Source organism: Apodemus sylvaticus, chromosome X (assembly GCF_947179515.1).
Source record: "Apodemus sylvaticus chromosome X, mApoSyl1.1, whole genome shotgun sequence".
Classification (NCBI taxonomy): domain Eukaryota; kingdom Metazoa; phylum Chordata; class Mammalia; order Rodentia; family Muridae; genus Apodemus; species Apodemus sylvaticus.
This window is the reverse complement of record NC_067495.1, coordinates 30,019,980-30,044,021: the sequence shown is the minus strand read 5'-3', so window position 1 is coordinate 30,044,021 and position 24,042 is coordinate 30,019,980. Positions and strand designations below refer to the sequence as shown.

The window sequence follows — 24,042 nt, the reverse complement described above, 5'->3', positions numbered from 1 at the left end:
TGTGCAAGTATAATAAACTCTGAGACAAAGTAGTCGACTGCTTCAAAATAAAAGTCACAAAATTTAGCCTCATGTAGAAAAGAACCACCAAGTAGCTTGAGAATTAAAAATATACCATTCCCTCTCAAAAATGAAACTAGATTAGTTTCCTTTATAGATACCATGCTTTCCAGCTAACAACCCCCGCCCCTTTATATCCAATTGCTGAGAAAATACTCCCTCCTTGTGGAACCTCCAAACTCCAGTTAAGTACCAATAAAGAGAAAAGCTAGTTCTTTAATTGCAGTCACGTTTATTTGCAGTCTCTATACACACTTTCTAGGTAATCAAACTTGTTGATACATTTTTTTTGAGAGGGGTTCACAATGAAACTGTCACCGTTTTTACTAAAAATAAATACAAGACTTAAAGTGTTGCACAGCTCTAAAATATACAAAGGCTTGGATTGAATGTAAACGTTGAAAACATCTTACAAAAGAAACCATCTTTGCAACAATTTAAAAAGTTTGTATTTACAAATGTTACAAAAATACAAAATGGATGCAAGTCCAAAAACCATTGTCTTTTTGGCCAGCATGAACTGGGTCTAGTACCAAAATAGTCACACCATAACCTTCACAGTTCAAGCTTTGTTACCATCTCATCCTCTAAGTTACCACCACTGCAGAGAATGTACTCACTGGTAAGAGCAAACAGGGTGTTTCGTTTGCTACAACTAGTCCATGTCCTCTACTTAGCCAAAAACAAAACAAGAAAATCAAACCAGGGTCACCAGAAAGCAAGAAAATAAAACAGAATTCCCCCACACGATTATAAACATGTTGGATAAACACAGAAGAAAAAGATAGCATCAGTGCAAACAACAGAAGAAAAGTTTGGATTGGTTTTGTTTTTTGCTTTTTTTAAAAAACAATATCTAATGTGTGTACCCTGCCTTGAGCTGACAATGATGTAAAAGACAGTCCCGCATCTTAGTATATTCTAAAGCCGTGTAGACTATTCCAGATTATTAAGGATTTGCTCGCTTTTTAAGCTTTCTTATTCAATATTCTTGTCCACAGTGAATCTAAAATCCATATTTATTTGGGATTTCTTTAAATCTATGAAATACAAAATAGAGAAGCTCTGCTATAGATTTTTAGAGTAAACAAAATAAGTAAAACTATAAGGGTTGGTTCTGTGATCACATCGACAGTATCTTATTGCCTCACAATTCAAGTCAGACATGTATTTTAAAAATATATGATATGATTACTTAAATTAATGTCAATAATAAAAGGTGACATTTTTATTAAAGCCAATTTATGTGATTTTTCTATTCAAGATTTAAAATCACTTTTAAAGCCCACATACCTTTCTTCACACTAAAAAACCCCTAGCTACACAAAAGCCATACTGCAAACGAACTGCTTTTATGAAAATTACAAATGATCACCTATTGAGACTGGAAATGGTGGTTCCTTATCACATTTGTCTAAAAACTTTTATTTTTAAAATTTTGCTGAGCGTACTTTTCAAAGCATGATACATATTTGTTCATGACCCCACATGATGTCAAACCATGCTGGTTTTTTTTTTTTTCATTTTTTTTTCTTTTTTCTTTTAATGAGTTATGTGTTCCAATGAGGAATGATGGTCCATTTTTTTCAAACCCCAACATCATTTTTCTTTTAATAAAATTATAACACTTTATGTTCAAACCCTTTACCAGGTAGTTTATCTATCCCCAGCACTCTTATTCTCTCTCTCTCTCTCTCTCTCTCTCTCTCTCTCTCTCTCTCTCAATCTCTCTCTCTCAATCTCTCTCTCAATCTCTCTTTCTCTCTCTTTCTCTCTTTCTCTCGCAATCTCTCTCGCAATCTCTCTCTCAATCTCCCTCTCTCTCCCTCTCTCTCTCTCTCTCTCTCTCTCTCTCTCACAATCTCTCTTGCAATCTCTCTTTCTCTCTCTCTCTCTCTCTCTCTCTCTCTCTCTCTCTCTCTCTCTCTCAATTCTCAATCTCCTCCTCTACCCCTCCACCCCCAACACCCATTTTACATACAAGAATGACAAGAAATTAACTAACACAATTTGGTAGTAAAACAAATAGTAGAAGTCAGACATTTTCCCCCAAACAAACAAAACACCAACAACAGATTCTTTAATTCTTAATCTGTAAATCTTACAACAAATTTCTATTGAAAGACGGTATCTTCTTAGACCAGACTTTCTCCTTCATTTAGCATGAGTTAATCCTTTCACAAATCTTCCTTTCTCATATACTACTTGCATAGGCATAAAGCCAGCTGCTCATCAATTTCTTGGTAATCCTGGTGTGTTCTGTCATTGTCATCACGTTCTAGTCTTTCACAGGTCATACCCCTTCTTAGTTATTTCTAATTTCTAGTGTTCCCATTCAAAACCTATTCTAAGTACATAGGTGCTTATATTTCTCACATATGATTTCAAACATTAGTCTCAGTTCACGTTAAAACCAAAGGTGTGAGAACTGCTTGCAGATTTCAACTTGTTATATTTTTTTTTCAGTTTTAAGACAAGAAAATTCAAGTAATTTCAAGTAATTCAGCTTGTTTCCCTGCCTTCATTTTATCAGAGCACTTGCCCTGATATTTCCTTTCCCACCCACCACCCTCCCCTTTTGCCATCAAGCAGATCTAGTAAAACCAGACAAAAATTTGTTGTATATAGCATTGTGAACCAGAGCTGCTCCCCATGCCCAATTGAAGAGTGAATATAAATAATGCATATACACATACCTACTTCCCAAGTACATTGTTCACAGTGTCATTTCTGTTAAGTTTTAGGTAGCATGAATGTCATCATCACAGAGAGGAAGCTTTGCTGAAAACTCGTCACAGGTACTTGCTGAGAAGTCAATAGCTCTGTGGCATGCTTAGCTTTTTTTTTTTTTCTGTTAGTTTATGAACCTGGAGCTAATTAAGAAGCTTAAAGAGTCATTAGATTATGACTGTTTGTCCCCAGTAGCCTTATATAAAACATGGTCTAACATTAACTACTGGTTTCTCTACTCATTCTCCTTAAAGCAATCCATTGAAAAATTAAATTCTAAAGGACACTGCTTAAAGCTATTGGGGGTGGGAGTGGGGACTTTGCATTGAGAATGATGATTTCTTTAATTGGTTAAAAAAATCAAAAGCATGCTTTTCATTCTGTTCAAATTGCCACATGGCAAATCACAGCCACAAATTGCGATTAGCTTGTTCTGCTATAGTTTTGTCACAACAATGATTAGGTCTAAATTCATTACTTTAATCACATTTCAGTACATGACCTCAATATTTCCATTATTTCACCAATTTTAAAACATATTTGAGGTTTATCACTCAGAAATCATGTTGGTGGACATTTAAATATGGTATTTGATATGAAAATGGTATTCACAGAATACAGTTGTTATACTTTATTTGTGTGTGCCCTATAAATAGTTGGTGTGTGGTAGATAATTGGCCACTTGTCCACTCATCATTGATAAATCTATTTACACATTTATCAAAAATATGGTATTTACATATGTGTAGTTCTTTCTTCTAAATTTTGCTTTAGTTCATTTTAATGTAAAAAAATACCAAACCTCCAGAGTAATTTCATCTTCTTATACTATCATGACAGTGACGGCTTTATTTTCGGAATAGGCAGCTCTGGGAAAACCTTGTCTAGGTTTCAAGAAAGTTAGATACTTTTGTATTCTCTATTATCACAAGGAATGAGATCGGACAAATCAAACTATGCTAAAGAAAACCACAAGAGACAGAACTGCTACTTAAAATATGAAAATTAATTAAAAAATGACTCGATCACTTTCTGCTTCATCAACACATATTTAGAAGCTCATTGCCAAGCAACAATGCAAACCCCCAACACACACACCCTGTTGCCTCTTCTCCCAGTTCCTCTATGATGTCACAAAATCCTTTCATTAGTAAAGGGCTAGACATCTGAGGTCAGCTTGGCTCAGGCAAACTAGGTGGAGCTCTGGGAGGATCGGTCATCGTGTGGACTCCCATCGGAGTTTTCAGTCTCTCCCTCAGAGATGGCCTGCATTGGAGTATTGTACAGCCGGCAGCGGACACTGTAGCGGCTGCTGCTGGCCACGGGTGGGACCCGGGAGCGTCCAACCCGTGCTGATGCTGAGGTTGCAAAGTTTTTCGAGGAAAACCCTTCTGCATTGACTCGTGGTGAGCACGGCGACAGCGGGGACAGGGCTTCAGTCCCAGGTGGACCCTGATGGGTGTCATCGGGGCTATGTGGGGACTCTGCAGTAAACTCCCCAGGAGGCTTGGGCAGGACCGGGCTCTTCAGGATCTCAGTGGCAGACATGCGGTAACTGGAATCAGAGCGGCTGCCTTTCTTGAGGAGCAGTAGCTTAAACTCTTCATTGGATGTGTTGGACTTTTTGGCATTTCTGTAGATGAGACCAGGAGACCTCTGGCTAGTCCCAGCTGTCACATTGCTGCTGGGTGAAGTGACAGAATTGGCACTGCTGCTACCGCTACCGAGGGGAACTCTTGATTTGCTTCTGACAGCCATATCGCCAGAATCTTTTCTTCCAAGTACCTTTCTCTTGGATCTTTTAAGAAAAGAGAATAATTGGGTAAAAATCTGAGTTCACATACCATTTTATGAATCGAGAAGTGTTCCATCTCATGCCCAAATCTATCATATTTAAAGAGCATCTTCTATGGTAGAATATTAAGCATTGGGACCATACTAAAGAAGGTTAGGATTCATTACTTTCTCTCCTAGATTTTAAGGCTGCTGACGTCTGTTTACTACATGGGAAGACACTGCTGCTTTTTCTCATGAAATCTATCTGTGCAGTACCAAGAAAAATACTCTCGCAGCAAGCAGAGAATGGCATCAGTGGGACAACACTGGTCTTAGTTTGATACTTGATGGGGTTTGGTGATTAATATAGAGCGATGTACTAACCTACATTTTAATTTACTGCTCATGAAAGTTACTTAAATGACTTTTGAAATAAATTAGTCTTTTTTATACAAATACCACGATTCTTAGGTACACAGGGACATCAACAGCATGTCTGGCGGTAAATCAACTCTTTGTGAGAAACTGAAAACTCAAACCGTCTCTCGAGCACTTAAAATATAAAACCTAAGCTCTCAAGACAGCAAAAATAACTCTTGTCACAGGGAACTAAATAAACAGGCAAATCCTACACAAATACTCCTTAAATCTATATAACCTCTACAGCCATGAAATTGCTGATCTTATTTTGAAAATTAAGTAGGCATAAACTCAGCGAATACTCAGCATAACTCAGTCATTCCTGACTCTTGTGGCATGTTCTTTACTAATTTAAAAACATATGTGGTAAAGAAAGTGTGAGCTTTGCCTTTCCACATTCCAGAAGAGGGTGATTTTACTTTAAAAAAAAAACTGTGTTTGATATCTTTGCATATCAGTGAGTGCTTGCTACCACCAGAACGCAGTTTTCAATAGCACGAGTTCTTAGCATCTACAGGACCCTAGACACAAAATATTGGTTTATCATTATCAGAGTCAAATCTGTGAGGTGTAGGTATTTCTACTTATATTAAGAGGGTAAGTTCAGATATTTAATTTATTCAAGACAGCACAGAAAGTGGCATCCTATTCCAATCTGGTTATCTTTTTGATTCTACAATGTATATCCTGCCAACTATTCTATATATACCAGATGGTTCTTTGGGGGTTCATTAACTTACATAGCAAATTAATAATCTGTACTGAGTTTGGAGATAAAGTGTGGTGAAGAATATATTAGTGATTCTTGCCTTATTTGTGAGGAAACTTGCCTGTTAAGGTACACACAGAAGGTGCTACTAGTAGAATCCTTAAGAGAATGTAGTTGCTAAAGAGAAGTGTTCCTTCTTTAAAGGAAAAACAAAACAAAACAAAACACAGAACCAACAGAAAACAAACCCTTTAAAAAGCAGAAACCCAAAGGGTGAGAGGAGAGACTATAAACTGCTTGCAAAGAATTTGCTTCCAAAATGCTAATTCTGTTTAAAAGGAAAGATAATCCTCGGGTTCTTTCCTTTGGGAATTCAATCTAGGTCCCCAAGGCAAGGGTTAAGAAGGAGCTTATGTTTGTGGAGAGAACACATGTAGCATCATTTAGTTCAATGGCTATGAGTTTGCTTTCAAGGATGGGTTTTTGGCTAAGTTTTCCTGGTCAGCAGCTGTAATGAATTGCTGCAAATATGGGCCAATGATAACAGGTCATACAGGTACAAAGAAGATATGTTCATGAGCAGCAAAGGTACAACATGTTCCGGGAAAGCAACCCAGATCTGACCTTTCAATTGAGAGATAAAAGTCAGTGCTCTGGGAGAAATTTGACTTTTAACAAAGAAAAGAAGAGCAGAGATAATCTCAGATTGCTTTAGCAAATCAACATATGTTTGTGTCAGTTACTGTGAGATTAAAGATTTGACAATATTTTGTAGACTCAAGAGATTACTTAAAAGCCAGAAGTTAAGAGTATAAGTCAGTGGTAGTATGCTTGCACAGCATATGTGAGATATTGGGGTTGATCTCTTGTACTGCAAAGATAAATACAAAATACAATATGTAGAACAGAGATTACATGTGAGTTTGGGCTTTAACTCCAAGTAATTTATCTATAAATTGTTTTCACATGTAAATTTCTTCCAGAATGTTTTTTTCCCTCAGGAAATCACCCAGTCTCTTCTCCTCCATGATTCTTACATAACCCTCTTAACTGAACTCTATCTCTCTAGATTCATATTTTCAAATATGCATGCATTGTCTACGAATTTGATTCAGAAAGATAAAGATAATTCTTCACCTTCTTGGGTTTTTTTTTTCTTTTTACTGTTGTTGAATGTATTATGGGTTCAAGATGCTTCCCCATATTTGCCTTCAGTGAGAGGCACTTCAAAAGCAAATCCTTTTGTGTGCCATTTGTGTGCCGGTTTCTGGAGACATGATCACACTCTCTTACCTGTGAATGACTGCAAATAGATCCTCAGTGGTTCGAGGTTTGTTTGGAGACACAAACACACCCTCAGCTTCAGCTTGAGAGTCCTCGCTGAGTGGTGAAATGATGGAGTCATCACTTGGTGAAGATTCTAAAAAATGAGAAGAGAAGCATCCTTAAGGGGCAGGAAAACATTTCACTAGCCTGTTTTCCTGACTCGGGATCAAACAAACATAAGATACCTTACCACGGTGTTTGAAATGAAAGAGATAGCTGTCAAATATTAGTCTCTAAATAACAGTAGCTTTTTTCCCCTAAGATTTTTTTTTTAGGTTTTTTGGATTTGTTTTTTCGAGACAGGGTTTCTCTGTGTAGCCCTGGCTGTCCTGGAACTCACTCTGTGGACCAGGCTGGCCTCAAACTCAGAAATCCGCCTGCCTCTGCCTCCCAGAGTGCTGGGATTACAGGCATGTGCCATCACCGCCCGGTGCCCTTAATTGTTTTAACAGGTGAAAAGAAATGGCAGAGGGAAACCAACACCCAGGTCTCCAGAGAACTATAGGGACTTCAAGAAATACCCTACACCACAGGACACATTCCTACCCTAATATAGGTATCATTAACTGACCTTTCAGTGAAGTTTCGTCCATACTTCCTTGGGTCTCCTCTGCTCTGCTCTTATCAGAGGCACTTTTGGGTGAAATACCTGAAGCAATACTTTCCTGCTCAGAACATTTTTCAGGGAATGAATTTACAGTTGGCATCTCTGAGTCATGGCGGACAGTCACAGGCACTTTGTCATGGTGGCGGCTCACACCACGCTGATGCTTATATTGACTGCTTATGTCTGTTACTCTAGTTGATGAATTGGCTTGAAGTGTGATTCCATCCACAGATTCCGGTTTCCCACCTTCTTCCCCAATTCCAGAGGGTGCCTTCTGACCTTGCTGTATGGCTCCATCTGGACTAGCTCCATACTGTACCATTTTACTTCCCAAATCACTGGGGCGGGAAGCAGACACCCTCTGAAATCCTGTTGAAAAGCCACAGTTCTTACTTAGTATGCTTTCTGCGATAATCTCACTTTCCATCTGTATTTGGTCTTTCATGACATTTGAATCTGGAAGATTGCCGCTAGCTGAGGTTACAGTTTCTGGATTGCCATGACTCTTTCCCTCAAAAGTAGCATTCTTTTCCAAATGTTTCTCTGCTCCCATCTCAGCAACAGAGGAATCTAAAAAGGGCAGGAGGGTATCTTCAGCCGAGTACTGGCGTGATATTGATTTCTTTGCTGTGTGAGGCCTTACCTTACTTGGAGATAAGGAAGGCACAGAAGCCGCTGGGACAGCATTCTCTTCTAAGTAGGAGGGATCTGTATTAGTGCCCTCCTTTTGCCTAACTTCTTCAGACTTACTGATGGACCTCAGGTTGACAGACTTCAGAACTGTTGGTGTAATTGCAAGAGATGGTGGGGGATTTGACCTCAGCGTATCTCCAACTGTGTTTTGCTTATGAGTAAAAACATGCAGTGGGTGACGGTGGTGGAATGGTTTATTCAAAACATGAAGAGCACTTAGGTCAAGATGAGAAGGAGGTATAATTGGAAGTTCAAAATCTTTACCCAGTGATAGGGCTCCATCTTTTAAAGATGGCTGCTGTAGTGAGGATTTCCTTTCTGGAACTTTAGGTTTTCTTTTGCTACCTCCAGGAGACAATGGACCCGAAAAGAAAGCTGTAGGGAAAGAGGAGGTTGGCGTTTCTGATTGGCTTGAGTAGCCACTTGATGGAGATGCTAAGCCAGCCAGCTTTTCTGGTGAAGCCAGTTTATATTCATTGTCAACTGAAGGAAGAGATGGAGTGGTTGCCCTTGATTCAGATTGGGATGTTTGGGACTCAGAACTCTCTGGAGATTTGATGCACTCAATCACTGTGGTACCCGTAGCAGTACTAGAATTAGATAAGGATCTGTAAGGATCATTTGTTTTCAAGTCATTCAGAAGCCAGAGGTCTGCATAGTGAGTTGATTCAGCACCTTCATCTTTGAATGGTGAAATGTCTGTAGTGTCCAACTGAGGTTCCTTAATAGCATGTTCACTCTGGTTTATCCAAGAAGAGTCCAGCTTTGCAGGCAGATTGGCATTTTCCACACGAGAAGGCGTGTTGGAAAAATCAAGAGGCAGCTTCATTTCCCTGGAACTGTGAGGCAGGTGCTGACTACTGCTTATCTTTGGTTCTTTCTTCTCAGAAGTGTCTGCATTCCCATCAGATTTTCTCAGTGATGAGCTACGTTTAGGTGGAGTTGGCTTTGCCTTTGGTTTCCTGAAAGAGATGCTTGGTCTCCCCTGCCTCCTGTGGTCTAAGTATTCTTGCCAGGCACAGTCCGGAAGAGCAGGGGGAACCCCGACACCCTGACCATTCTCTGGGCCTAGGCCTGCATAGTGACAGACATAGGTCTTATTACCTTTGAGACCACAGTCAAAGTGCATCGAGGTATAGTATCCTTCTGTGTCCACAGAGAAATGAGAGCTAGTATCTGCTTTGTCTGAAGGAGACTTTTCCAGAAAGCTGTCATAGGTGCCCATGCTTGTAAAACTTGGGCAACCCAAGCTATCTGCCTTTGGACGTTCAGGACTAAAATCTTGGCGACAGGATGCATCATGATGGTGGTGCAGATAATTCCACTCACTGTCACTTGTATTGCTGTTGTTGGGGTCATCCAGCAGATCTGCAACAGTGGAGGTAAAGGAGTTTGTCCGGTGGCTTCTTACTTTATCCAAGTGGTCATTGTATTGTTCTGTCACAAAGACACTGGATTCTTCATTAGCATTAGGAGCAGTGTTCAGTGACAATTCTGAGTCACAGTGAGAAGAGCCGGTGAGGGGAGGAGAAGCTGCAGGAGGGATTGTCTCTGAGGTCTGTGAGGGGCATGTAGAGCTGCTCCCACTCCAATTACCACTGGACGACTGGTGGTCATCTTTCTGGTCCATGTGGCTGCTAAGGAGGACACTAGCCGTAGAAATGCAATGGATGGGGCTTCCAAAGGTGTCCGAGTTGGAGGAGATGTCACAGCTTCCAGAGTCAGCAGCCATTCGGGATAGACGTGATCTCCCTCTCTCATTTAACTTTTGCTGGGGGCTATGAAGATGTTGAGAACATGCTAGGCTCAAAGTAGGCTGGTGTTCCTGTGTACTTGGGCTGCTGGGAGCTTCACTGCAATCATTAGGGGTTCTTTCATGGTCACCCACGAAATGTTCTCCTTCAAATGCTGAGGGTTTAGCACCAACTTTGGGTTCAGCATCTCCACCTCTATTTCCCTCCCGAGGAAGACTCCGAGATCTTGTACGGCTGCTCACAACAGGAGTAAACATGGTATCGCCTTTGTCTGCCAGGGCAGAGATGTTGCCAGCAGAATGAGAAAGGGAAGCCGCAATGCTTTGACCCCTTTGAGCTCTGATTCTTCTTCTGGATGGGGCAGCAATCAGAATATCTTCAGTTTGGCATTCAGAGTCCCTGGTTCCGGACCTCCTATTGACAGTGTTGGAGGGGTCTGGGTTTGTGTGCACAATCACATTCCTTTCCCTGGCCACCGGTGATTCATCAGAATCTAAGGCACATGGAAAACATGGTAGGAAATTACATCTCAACAGACTAACAGGCATTTTGAAGGCTGTTTATAAATCTGTGAACTAAAATGTTAGAACTTTCTCTTACAGAAAAAAAGATGATTATATAAAATTAGGAGAAAATTAAAATGCTTTATGTTCCTGAGTTTGTCTCTGTTTTGTTCTACTTGTATATATTATATTATGTATGTGTACACACACACACACATCATGAATACTTATTGAGAGAAGATATGCTTTTTGTTTTTTATGAACAATGTTTCTTCACATTAATTTAACCTAATAAGTGACTGCTTTCATGAAAGAAAATAGATTTAAAAAAAATCAAAAACAAAACAAAAAAAGCCCTTAGGTACAAAACCTAAATTACTGGCCACTATTTTTCATTTATGTTTTTGTAATACAAGCATAACAGAATACAATTCATAGATTTTATTATAAAAGTCTTGTTTATATGAGCTGCTACCATAGTATTTTGAAATTTGTATAAATATTATAAACACATTGAACAGAAAAGAAAAATCTTTAAATATCCCCAAAGATTTAAAATGTTTAAAATTCCATATTTGAATATGTTTAAAATTTATATTAAAAATAATCACATAAAAGTGCAATTTCTCTTCAGTTGAAGTTACAGTTTTCAAAAAAACTTCTTGCATTGAATCTTTATTCATATTTCCTATCTTAATGAAATGTTTAAATTGGCAAAATATATTTCACCTGGAAGCTTGAATGTATATGACTCTGTCTATAAGGTTAAGCCTTTATTTCAAGAATAGAGTTTAAAAAAATAATGCCAAATGGTTTTCTGAATACCAATAAATATACAGCATTTTAAAAGTACTAAAAATTAAAACATTCAATATTTATAAAGAATGTTAGAGTTGAAAGTAGGCCTCTATTTCATTTTATAATCCCCACTAAACAGAAACCATGAACGTTTTTATACCACACCTATTTCTTGTTGAACTCTTCTGGGAATTCCCGAGATTGTTTTCCTTCTCCTCAGCTTTCGTCTCCGCTGGAGTACAGATTGGGAATGAACAAGAGAACAGCGTATACTTGCTTCTCTGTCAAAACCAACTCCTGCAACCCACAAATAAGTCTCATTAGCCTTTAAATTGCAGACACATTTTCAGTCACTTGGAACACAGTGATATTTATTGATTGGAAGTCAGGTAAGACTTTGCATTAAGCTTGTGAACAAATGTAAGGGAGCCCTTCTATAGCCCTTATTTAAATGTTGCAGTACATTACGTTTGACTTCTAAATACAGCCTTCCACAGCAGCTTGTACTGCCAAAAGCAACAAGCAAGGGAGGAAAACCAAAAGAAACAGAAGAGAAAGAGATGTCAACAAAGCTCTCTCACACTGAACTGGTTATAACCTTTAGCCACTATTATTTACTGGTCTATTTCTGGGTTCCCTGAAACTGATACCTTTGTATAGTAGATCTGTGCCCAAGATGTGAACCTAACGTATCCTGACCCATTTCTTCATTAAAAGTGTCTTTGTGAGTTATAGCTTCAGGCATTCTTCTTTTCACTGATTATATAACTCAACGTTCTTCTTGTAACTAAATTGGATGCTTTTTGGTTTGAAAATAAACATATGAAGTTGTCCTTGGTCCTGTACTTAAATGGAACTACCTTCTGTATAAACCAGCTAATAAGATAGACTCTCTAGTTTTTAAAGCATTGTTTGTTATTATGCACGTAGGGACCATCCATGGTGCTTATTAGTTTTCTATGTTCATATAAGTTGCACTATATGCAGTTCTATTAAACTAGAACAATGTGGAAGGATGTAAGGAATTCAAACTCTGTATGGCACAAGCATACACTGTAGACTTTTCAGTGCAAGCAGTGGCTCAGAAACCTGATATGCTGTGCTTTGAGATTTGATCACCTCATTATTTTTTCCTGTTAAACATGGGGCTGAATGAGTTGTTAAACCTTGGGTCAGCTGCAAAACATCACAGTGTCAACAGTTTCGAGGCTCACTTTGAAATATCTGTATCATGAGATGAATGATTACAATGCTCTCAGAGAATTCATATAAATGAGACTTTCCTTTCTTGGTTCCAATCAAAAACTAAAATCCTTCATTTGAATCCTAATGATTATTGAATACATGATATGCAGACACTGTGTGTTATATGGACACCGTTAACAATGTTCTCATTAAAGCTCTTGAAATCAAGATCTAATCTGGGCTTTCATCTCAAGAGTTCCTGAAATAAAACTGAAAGAAAAATCTTCTCTTCCTAATCACAAGATGATGGCCTATAATCACAGTACTACATTTAAAATAAGATTTTTACTTATAGTACCAGAAAAGAAGCAGAAGCTGCTAATAGTCAGATGTTCCCAGACTGAAAATTAGTTTAAAAGGGTGCCAGAACTCCTTGAACACATCTCATTTAGATTATAGAGGCCATACAAGTGCACATCCTTAGAATAATTTATCCTATAAGTCAAATAGGTCACCAGGAAAATTAAGTCCTAGCTCATGACACAACCAGTCAATGCATTAGAGTACCTCTTATGCAAGTGGAAAAGAATATTTGTCCCAGATACCTGGTCCATCTGTTCTCCACTCTAGGTGAGAGAAATCTGAGTGGAGTTGACAATAGCAAAGTCCAAAATGCTTTCTCAGTGGACATACAATCTTCAGTTATAGGGAATCAAGATTAAAGGCAGTCAAAGTATGGCTATTTAAAAAAGTTTCATTATATAAATAAGGTAAAGGGAAACTAGAAGAGGCATTTAAAAATACCAATGGGGGAGAATGGTTGAGAATAAAGTATAACTCTGTGACTTTCTTTCTCCCTCCTTCTGTTTCTCAGTCTCAGTCTCTCTCTTACACACACACACACACACACACCACTATTAAATCTATTTTGTATACTAACCTGCAGATTCCTTTAAAAAGTAAAACATCATCTGATTTACAACTAAAATTCCCAGCTCCAGCTCCTGAATTCATTACTTCTGCTAATAGACTTTGAAGAAAAGTCCAGCAAGGCTCCCATCCTATGCAGACTAATACGCAGACATTCAACAGATACAACAGTAGAAGTGGAAAGGAAGCCAGGCTTGCCAATTTTAAAAGAGAATTTAGTCTTCACCTCTGTATCTACATATTTTAAGGTCAAAAATCCCTAAAATCAATACACGAGTCTAATGGTCTTTTAAAAAAAGCCTACCTTCATCTAAGGAAGCATGAAAACAGATTTTCTATTTGGTCAACAGAACCTTACTTGCAGTTTTAAAAACCTGGGTTTTGCTGCTTTCTTTCCCATGGTGCCACACATCATTATCATGTGATTAATCACTGCCAAAGAGCTATTTGGTGATTTGTTTTCTTTTTCCAGAAAGAAACTGTCTGTCATTTACATAACAATCAGTCAGCAGAATATATGCAAATTTCTGTTAAAAACCTGACAAAAGCTTACTGAATATCTCCTGGATTGTATGTTGACAGAAGATTTCTTGCTCACAACAAAATGGTATTAGCTACTAAGGGAGGCTAACAGCACAGGCTTTGAACACATTTAATACATAGACGATTCAGACCCAACTGCCCTTAAGGAAAGAAGGGAAACAATACCAGTGACATTGATGGGAATAATGCAAGAAGAAATCACTTGGGCATCTTGTTTCATCTTCTCCTCAGGAGTTGGGAGAGGTAGTGCTTTGTTCCAGTTGGTCTGCTTATCCAGTGTAGAGGGAACATTGTGGATTGGGTTTTTCGGCCTCTGTCCTAGCATGACATCTGTGTCTTCATCCTCTGGAGAGTGGGACTGTGAACAAAATACATTCAGATTCAGTTCCCATAGCTTACATAGGTAAGAGATTTTATAGTTCCATTTTTTTTTAAAATAAGGATAGAAATAAACATGTAGGACAAAGAAAACAATTCTAGAAAATAGTAAGTACAACTAACTAAAAGTTTTGTTTCAACAGTGAAGAGATACAGAATGGAAAACATGGGCTTACAAAGCATGCTTTTCAGGTGAAATGGAATTAAGAGACAAGTCCTATCCCTCCAAACTGAAGAAAACTGCCTGTCTCTAAGTCAGTGAAAGGTAGATCTACTTTCTGCATCTTTACTGTAAAGTTCCTGTCAAAAATCTTGAGACCTCTAGACCATGATGATCAAAGGAGGCAGATGGGTTACCTGGCCATAAAAATGCTCAGAAACTATGCAGGAAAACTCAAGACAGGAGAGTCTGGAATACACCACCTGGAGGATAAACCAGCCTAATCCAGGAGGCCATCAAAACTCCAGGAGTTAATTTCACTGCAGGAAGACAGTTTTGGTGAATGGCCTTGTTAAAAGTCAGTTTAACTGACATTAGATGGCTGTGGAAAAGCCAAATAAAGAAGTGCCCCAGTGGCCGACTACAGTGGAACAGATACGTCTGGAAGGAACAGACAGTCTCTGGAGGGAGATTCAAGTGGGGTTTTCTTTTGAATTCAGATGGGTAGGAGAGTTCTAGTTTATTTTCTTTTGGCTTTGTGGTACAAAACTTTCCTTCCAGCTGTCTAAGTTAGAGGCTTTGATTTCTATATGACATTTGAAAATTGTCTATCCAAGCCTTTGATAAATATTAATGTTGCCTAACTTTTATTGCAAGCTTGGGCTTCAGGCCCAGATTATTCAAAGGGCCTGTTTGGTTTCAGGGTTGGGTTTCTAAAGCAGTATAGTAAAAGACCCAATTTCCACCACTGAAACAGGTTTTCTTTATACAGTTCAGAGGAAGATAGGTAACTGTATAAAATGAGTATTTCCTTTTATTTCAATAAGGTTTTAATAATCCTCTGTCCTAAAACTAGGATCACTTTAAAAAAAAAAAAAAAAAAACGACCCAGTCTTCACATTGGAAACTACCATTGGCTCGGGTTTGTGTATGTCCTCAAGTCTCCTTAAAGAATATGCTCCAGAGACCCTTGTTTAAAGGAAAATCCAGCATTTACTTACCTTATCAGAGGTTTCTGCAAAGCCCCCCAACACACCCAATGGTATATGATGTCCCCCCCATGGGAAATTTGTGTGCGCCATGAAGGGTTTAAGTAAAATATTGCAACCTTCTTTCACTCTTCAGCTTTTGTGAAGATTCCCAGTGAAGCAAATAGCTCAAATAAAGTTGGAACACAAAAGACTTTGTTTCCTAGGTAACTTTCAAAAAGAAAAAAAGTTTGGTGCATGCAGAGAAGGAGAGAGGGAGGGAGAGAGGGAAGGAGGGAGGGAGGGAGGGAACAGACGTGGGGGGAGGGAGGGAGGGAGGGAGGGAGAGAGAGAGAGAGAGAGAGAGAGAGAGAGAGAGAGAGAGAGAGAGAGAGAGAACATGCAAACACCTCAAACACCAAAAAGCAAAGCGCTAGGAGAGCCCAGATGAAGAGAAAACCCCCACCACCAGAAGCCTCATTTTGCTGATTCCTTCCTTGAATAACAATGGACTGGAAAAAGGCTAAAAAGGATAGTGATCTGACTCCAGGTTCGGACTAGCAGCCAAAAGACTTTTATTTAAAGGTGACAGGGATAATTGGCTGCCAAAGAATCCTCTTGTCTTGCTCAATCTGTTCTTTCTTTCTTTCTTTCTTTCTTTCTTTCTTTCTTTCTTTCATTCTTTCTTTCTTTCTTTCTTTCTTTCTTTCTTTCTTTCTTTCTTTCTTTCTCTTTCTTTCAGAGAAGCCAGAGCTTTACAGTTCCGATAAATACAGGGAAAACAGTAATTTCTTTTCCCCAAACTACAAATTCCAGGAATGGTGATAGAAGATGCCTAGGTTTAGTAGAACTGCAAATTGCAACTCCAAGGAGGATGTTAATGGGGAACAAAAGCAAGGACAGGGCTGTCTTTAATTCAAGTTAGGAGAATACCATTCTAAAACTATTAGTTTAAAAAGGATTTGCAATAAAGGAGAGAAGAAAGGGAGAGTGTCTGAAAAGAGCAGGATAAGGCTGCAAAGAAATGTGCTCAGAACCAATACCTTTCTACTCCATGGGGCCATGTGGCAACATTCAGTGGGGGAGGGCGAACGGGTGCTGTTAAACTATGAAGATGAAATGCAAAAAGAAAAAAATTAAAAAATGTACACAACAGTATGCCTAAATTAGGCCAAATCTATGAGACTAACAAATAACATTCTGGTAGAACTTCTCTCCTTGAAGGTGATTCTGTTTGGTTAGGAGACAGACAGACTCTGGACCTAGAGTGCTTCAATTCATATCTTGGTTACCTGGCTCTTCTCCTACATGATCAGGCCCAATTCTTTACCATCTGTAGTAAGATAGGTGAATAACAGCATCTGCCCTCCAGGGCTATTCTGAGACTTACATGTAGTATGTTAGAAAAATCTTGGCACTTAATGTGCTCTATATGCTAGTACTTGCTACTTGCACAACTATGATTATTTTTATCTTTACCTTGCAGCTGTGAAAATGTCCTCAAAAATCATAACTTTCCCATCTTTTGTGTGTATACATATGTATATGCTTGTGTATGTACTTTAATGTATGCAGATGTGTGTTGTTATGTATGCATGTATGTGCATGTGTACCTGCAAGTCAGAGGCTAATCTCAGATATCATAATTTCTCATGAGTCATCTCTTCTATGGTTTTTGTTTATTTGGTTTAGCTTCCATGTCTATGAACGTCTTTAACTGACCCAGAGCTTACCAAATAGGCTAGGATGTCTGCTCAGTGAGTCCCAGGGATCTGTCTGTCTCTGTCTCTCCAGCCCTGGGATTATTAGTGTGTACCGTCATACACATTTTAAAATCTAGGTCTTCATGTGTGCAAGGCAAGCACTTTACCTACTGAGGCATCTCTTCAAATCCATAACTTACCCATCTTGCTGATTTGGGAAAGACCAAATTATTTTCTTTCCTTAGAATGACTATTTTCCCATGAAAACGTCTGATCTAGACTGCTCAAATTTCTTTTCTCTCATTAAGCTTCTTTTAAGATCATTGGTTTCATGAGTGTTTCTCTTTCATACAGACTCCACACATGGTTTAATGGTTGACTGCCAACATCTTACAATAATTAAATTGAGAAAGAGGCCCTGTATTTTATCTTGTATCAGACGAAACAAATCATATTGCCAAATTTGCTTGGAAATTAATTTGGTAATCAGCATTCTCTCTTTAGGATCTATTAAGAAAAACATTGAAATTCCTCTTGCTTGTTTGTTTTGAGAAAGGCTCACTATCTAGTTCATGTTGATCTCTAACATACAGTGAGGAAAGTGCCTAAGCCCTTCAGGTACTTAGATTACAGGCATGTACTACCTACCATTCCTGTCTGAAACTCTTTAGCTTCTAACAGATGAGAATGCACACAGGCTGCGTATAGCCAAGGCTATCTATGAATGTAGGGCAATACAAAATGTTAAACTCACCTAAAACATTGTGATTTCTTAATTATGTTTTTTCAGTAACATGATTTGTATGTAAGGGTTTTGTAGATAGCATTGTTGTTGCAATGTAAAAGGCTATACCTAGCTGTGAATCTAATGTATACCAGCTTTGGATTCAATTGTGCATATATTATAGTACTTACCTTATAGCAGAGCTTTAATATAATACAAAGTATCCTAGAAAACACACACACATACACACACACACACACACACACACACACATGCACACACACACCATGTTCACCTAGCAGATTGTAAATTCCTATATTTAACTTCTTCTTTTATTCTTTCATAATACCAGTTGTGTCCCTTCAAAGAACTTACCAAAATATTTGCTCACTCAAATGATACCAGAGATCTGTGTATTTTAGCAGTTATGAGAAAACCAAATAAAATTAGAGGAATAACTAAGATCTCAGGAGGGAATCTCTGTCTTACTAGAGTAAATGCATAAAATCAGACAAAAAACCACCAGAAACCCTGGTTCCATAAGTGAACTGGTATGGGTGGATGCTGAATCTAATTATTCTTAAACCTATGGCAGGCATAGGTTTGAGGGGCATTCAAGATCTAGTTCTAATTTAAGTTTGTTATTTTTAATTAATAGGGTTGTTCATTAATTTTTATATAGAGCAAATGTCATTTCCTCATGCCCAGTTTGTTTTGACTAGATCTTCAGACTAATGGGTTTAAAAAGTCTAAGGCTCCTCCACTTAAAGAAATGTATTAGATATCACCAAGCTCAGATTTGACTCAGTAAAGAACTGAGCCAGCCATAGATGATTCTAACATAAGAGAGTGGAATATGTAAAATAGAGGAACAATTCATAGAAGCAATTGAAATGGAGCCAAGTTTATGTGCGAAACAAAATTGCTTCAAAAAATTCAAGGCTTTGTATCTCATAAAGAAAATTTCAACAAAAAAAAAAAATAAGAGACTACAGTTCAGGCAACATGAATGAAATTAATATTGACAAATGAATTTTGGTAGTTCATCATAAATCTCTCAAGTCAGCTCTTCTGCTGAGTTTTCTTTTTAGGTGTAAGAGATGAGGAGTGGATTTTAATATTTTATCTGTTTGCAGAACCCACCTACATATCAAACAAATATGACATAAAAGCCAGCCGTGACTGAGGGAGGCCTTGACTGAATCCAGACAATGAAGACCATTGGTTTAGGCCATTATAATCAAAGCAAGGTCTCCTCGGATTATACTCCCTCTATCATTTTGGTAGAAGCCCCAACCTACAGCATGCAAATGCTGAAACTGAGTAGCCTTGAGCTTTGGAAAGGGGAGATGGTGCTCTTTGATATCTCCACCTACTTCTAATTAGGATACCTGGAGTTTTATAGCATCTGTGCATGTCATATTAAGTGAGTTATGGTTTTATATCTGCCATGAATTATAAACTGTCTAAGTCTTGTGTTTGAAAGTGTTCCCTTGCCTGGGTGTTAGTCAAAGGAAACAAATGGTTCTGATTATTTTGGATTATATTTTTATATGATGAATGTAAAAATCGGTTCATAGATTTTTTTTTCTCTAAATTATCTAAGAAATCAGATTATAATCCAGTGCTACCTCAGGGCATCTCTACTTGGCCCAGAGTGCCACTCCTTAATAGGTACTGATGGATACATTGAGGAAAAGCTGGGCATTGATCAAATTTGTATAAACGAAATTATTCTTTAATAGCTTTATGTAAATGTGCCCCATTTCTCATTCAAAGAAATGTTAGCCATTATTTAGTCATAACTGTATTACCACTGATTCAATAGTATTCTATAAATATTTGTTGTGTTGCTAGAACCTCACTATGCCCAAATAAAGAAACAAAAATTCCTGTCAAATAAAATTCCTCCTAAAGAAATGACACCAAATTATCCCCACCTACACATCATTTTTCAGTACAGCTCCTAGTACAAAGTTAAAAATTACATAGCAAAGGAGAAAATAAGACAACATCAGCAAGATGCATGCAAAACAACAGGTAATGGAAGAACACCCATAGGGATCCCTGCTTTTGGAAATGTCACTTAGTGTAGAAGTGTTTCTTTAGAATAACTGTGTGGGAAGAATGTTCAGAGACTACCTTTTCATTCATTCAAGAGCATTTCTTAGATGAAGGTGAAAATCATTTCCAATGCAAACAAACCGTCAGACTGAAAATAAGAGTTTATCTCTTATGTACAGTGTACTAGCTGTATAATTCCTTTTAACTCGTCTATATTATTGATATTTTCATCAAACATGCTGAAGAAAAATGAAAAATCCATTTCCTTCTGCTTTTCTAGGCTTTCATTTTGGCCCCTCTGCCATTGATTTTGAGAGGCCTCAGACTAAATTACTACATTGTTGAATAATCCAGGATCAATCATGACCATCTTGCTGCTAACAATAGATTTTTTTCTTTGATTCCTCCCCTCCATTTTGCTACCTGTGGGCTCCATTGTATTTTCAAGTTATTTCCCCTCACTTCTCATAAAATTGCCTCAACCAAACCCAGAGTTATACTTATGATCAGTGCTCAGAAGAAGTAATAACAAACATTATACTCAAAAGTAGCCAAGGAAATTTCTCTACTGAAAGCTGAAAGGATATTTTCAAAACTCAATCTTTTCTGTGGTGTGTGTGAGAGAGAAAAGTTCATGCCTTGACTTTTGTGGCTGTGAGCAAGTGTTTCTCCAAAGAGTTCAAGATTTCTCCCGATCTATCTCTTAATGCCAGAAGAGGAAAAAAATCACTCTCCTCCACATTTTACTTTCTGTTGGGTTTTATTTCATATGCTGATAGGGGATTATTTTCCTTCAAAACTTGCCAAAAGACATCTGTTAAAATGTTGTGGGTATTCCAGCAGGAAATGTTTTGAAAAATTGGCTCTGGTTTGTGATCTAACTGATACCACATGGCATTTATAGCTGTCGAATTTCAGAGCTGATTTACGACTATCATGCTGTCTTAAACCTGAGAAGCATTTACTGGAGATGAAGTATTACCATATATTAGAATACAGAAGGAAAACCTTAGTGAAAATATATCCTTTACAATCCATACCAGATTTCTAGTGAGGTGATGTGGGCTTTTAATATCACTCTGCTACAGGGCTTGTTTGTCCTTAGACTAGTCTCGGCAGGCATTAATGTACATGCTATGACCATCTGTGAAATGGAGGAGTCCCATCTGCCTCACATTCTTCTGTGCAGGAGTGGATGTGGATGTGTTGTACATAAATATGAACCACTTTGATCTTTCTCCAAAGCTTAAAGAAATTTGGCAATGCCTTCCTTACATGTCTCTCTCTTGCTGCCACCATAACAGAGCACAGTCTTTCCCTTGAGACTATTTCAAAGTCTTCCACTGGCTGGCACTGTGATCGTCTTTCCTAACGTGTTCACTAATACAATTTTTGGTCCATCCTTTCTTTCCATGTCTTCAACTCCTGCACTCAGCAGTTGAATAAGCAATGGCAGGCAAAATACTGAATGAGGAAGTGGCTGGTTCAGGAGGTGTCCTCTGCTTTTCATGGTTGAGCCCCATCCCCAACCTTCAGGCTCCTCAGCAGCAGAACAGTGGTCTTGCATATGCACAATACCCTGGGTTCGATCCTCAATGTTTCAGAAAAAATTAAGAATGTGGAGGAAAAGAGCATGTGTGCCTGCATGTGCGCGCATGCACACGCGCACACACACACACACAAATAACATGTAGTCACTCTGTTTTTAATTACATTCTGGTGGTAGTCATTTGGGATGTAGAAATCTACTCACAGTGAGAAAAGTTTGAATGACAAGGGTAATGGTGCAATTTTTATCCAAAAATTGACTCTCTGAAAGCAACTGTTCAACCATAAAACATTTTGCCTTAGCTGAAACGGAACAACAATTTCTAGGGTAACAGAGTATTTAAAAATATTTTAAAGTTCGGGAACACTTTGTTTAATCATGGGTTATTAATGAAATATTGAAAACACACAGAGCTTAACAAAATTATATTTGGAAGCATTTGTGGAAAGTAGGCCCACAAAATGGAAAAGAGGTCTTCAGGGAGAGCGGAGTGGAGAACACTCTGTACCTACTGCTTAGCTCCATCATTCACTCTCAGGAATTGCTCTGGACTGTCAAGGAGAACACAAAACAAGGCTCACTTGCCACACCGACTGAGGGCTCGGGGCCAGTAAGTGTCTTATTCATTCTCTGGCGCCCATTCTGCTGGAGATGGGAATCTGTGCCAAGGGTCACTCAGCGCCATCAATCCTCAAATGATGCCAACAGCAAATAAAAACTACAGGTGCGGAAAAGGCAGGTCGTGTTTTGAAGCACGAGGAAAAAGTCTTTGAACTGCTACAAATGCCACAACCTCATTCACCAGAATCAGAGGGGCCAGCAAGGGGGTCAGCAGAAGAAGCCAGAAGTAGGAGATGTTGCCCCATTTGGGTCCCATTCCCACTGAAGTTTTGCATAGGTAATTCAGGGCAGATAAACAAAAGCTCAACAAGTCATCCTTGGCCTCACCACAGCGAAATTTGAAAGAGCATAAGACCTTCTCTCATACTACATACCTCCTGCCATATGCTCATTGGACTCCTCCATGGATATTATCACATGTACATACTCCAGATCCACTGCCATGATTGGGGCACAGATCTGTTCTAGGACCTACACAACTTCCTCTGTGCTATCACGTTATTGTCACAATGACCCCCACTACTAACATCTAGCAGCCACTATTCTGATCTCCATCGCTATGGTTTTGTCATTTTGAGAATGCTATATGAACGAAATCGTAGAGTATGTAACCTTTGAACACTAGGTTCATTCACCCAGAATAATGGCTTTGAAACTGTTCCAAGCTGCTATGTGTATCGATAATTCATTTTTTTTATTGTGAAGACTATTCTATTTCCATTGTTTGCCTATATTTTGAATAGTGTGAAAGTCTCAGGTCTACAAGAGAATTCAACCTGAGTCTATTTTGTAAAATGCTGTATGCAGACAAGTAATTTTATTGACAATTCCACAGCCAGGCTAATATTTTAAAAAGAATTTCAAAACTAAATTCTGAAACAAAGCATTTTTCTTTCTTTTTCACAATATTTAATGTGAACCAGGCTCACTGGTTAAAGCTTTCTTTCATCAGCTATTGTGCTGCTGATCAAGTGATTGTCTGTTGCTCTAAATCTACTCTCCTGTATTCTGCTCTGTGATGCTGGGGTTCTACAAATACTTCTGTCTTGTTAGCTGCTCTCCATTAGTTTCTGCCAATAGGCTACGAAAAGACTAGAAAGGCAGAAGAGAAAGAAGGGGCTTTCTACTGCATCTTGTAGCATCATCTAAGCAATGGTCTCTCATCCCAAGCTAGCAATTGGATTCAGCTATCATCTGTATCTACATGCCAGGCACTATGCTGATTTCTTTCAATTCAAACACTACATCAGAATAGAAACTACAATGACAGTCACCAGCAAGATCCATCTAATGTCTGAGACGGCAAGACAGGTAAGCTAGTGTGAGGTATGCCAAGTATCTGGTTCTGAAATGCTATATTAAACTAATAGCAAGCTCTTGTATTACCTTTTTATTACTGTGACAGTTAACTGAGCAAATCAATGTAAGGGAAGAAAGATTCTGGCTCATAGTTTCATCTTTGTGGGGCTGGCTTGGCAGAGTCGTGAGTAGAATGTTCAGCTTACATCATGACAAGGAGGGAGGGAGGGAGGGAAGGAGGGAGGGAAGGAGGGAGGGAGAGAGAGACAGAGACAGAGAGAGAGACAGAGACACAAAGACTGAATATGAATGTTTCTTCCATAAAGAACACCCCCCCATTTATTCTATGGTGGCTTGGATGGTCATGGGGCATTAAAGCTCAGAAGTCCTGAGAAAAGCTGAAGCCAGGAAATCTAAGTAGTGGGTGCAGCCTTATAGGTAGTAATGTAGCAGGAACTCATAAAGACAACAGAGCTAGTGGAACTCTGGGAGAGGGGCACTAGGAGGCTGAACCTGACTGGTGTCTCTGAGGAGGTGTGGTA

The 24,042-nt window shown here is 38.7% G+C and overlaps 1 protein-coding gene across 2 annotated transcripts in view; it reads right to left on the bottom strand.

Moving 5' to 3' along the window:
• Window positions 1-272: 272 nt before the first annotated feature.
• Nhs (NHS actin remodeling regulator) overlaps window positions 273-24,042 on the bottom strand; it is a 334,282-nt gene continuing 310,512 nt past the window's right edge. For both annotated transcript variants that reach the window (XM_052171334.1, XM_052171335.1), the window contains exons 4-9: window positions 16,584-16,646; window positions 14,200-14,392; window positions 11,542-11,673; window positions 7,593-10,568; window positions 6,989-7,115; window positions 273-4,588 (exon numbers count right to left, since the gene is read on the bottom strand). In XM_052171334.1, the coding sequence (XP_052027294.1) occupies window positions 3,982-4,588; window positions 6,989-7,115; window positions 7,593-10,568; window positions 11,542-11,673; window positions 14,200-14,392; window positions 16,584-16,646 (4,098 nt within the window). In that variant the 3' untranslated portion in view covers window positions 273-3,981. The remainder of the gene's footprint in view (window positions 4,589-6,988; window positions 7,116-7,592; window positions 10,569-11,541; window positions 11,674-14,199; window positions 14,393-16,583; window positions 16,647-24,042) is intronic.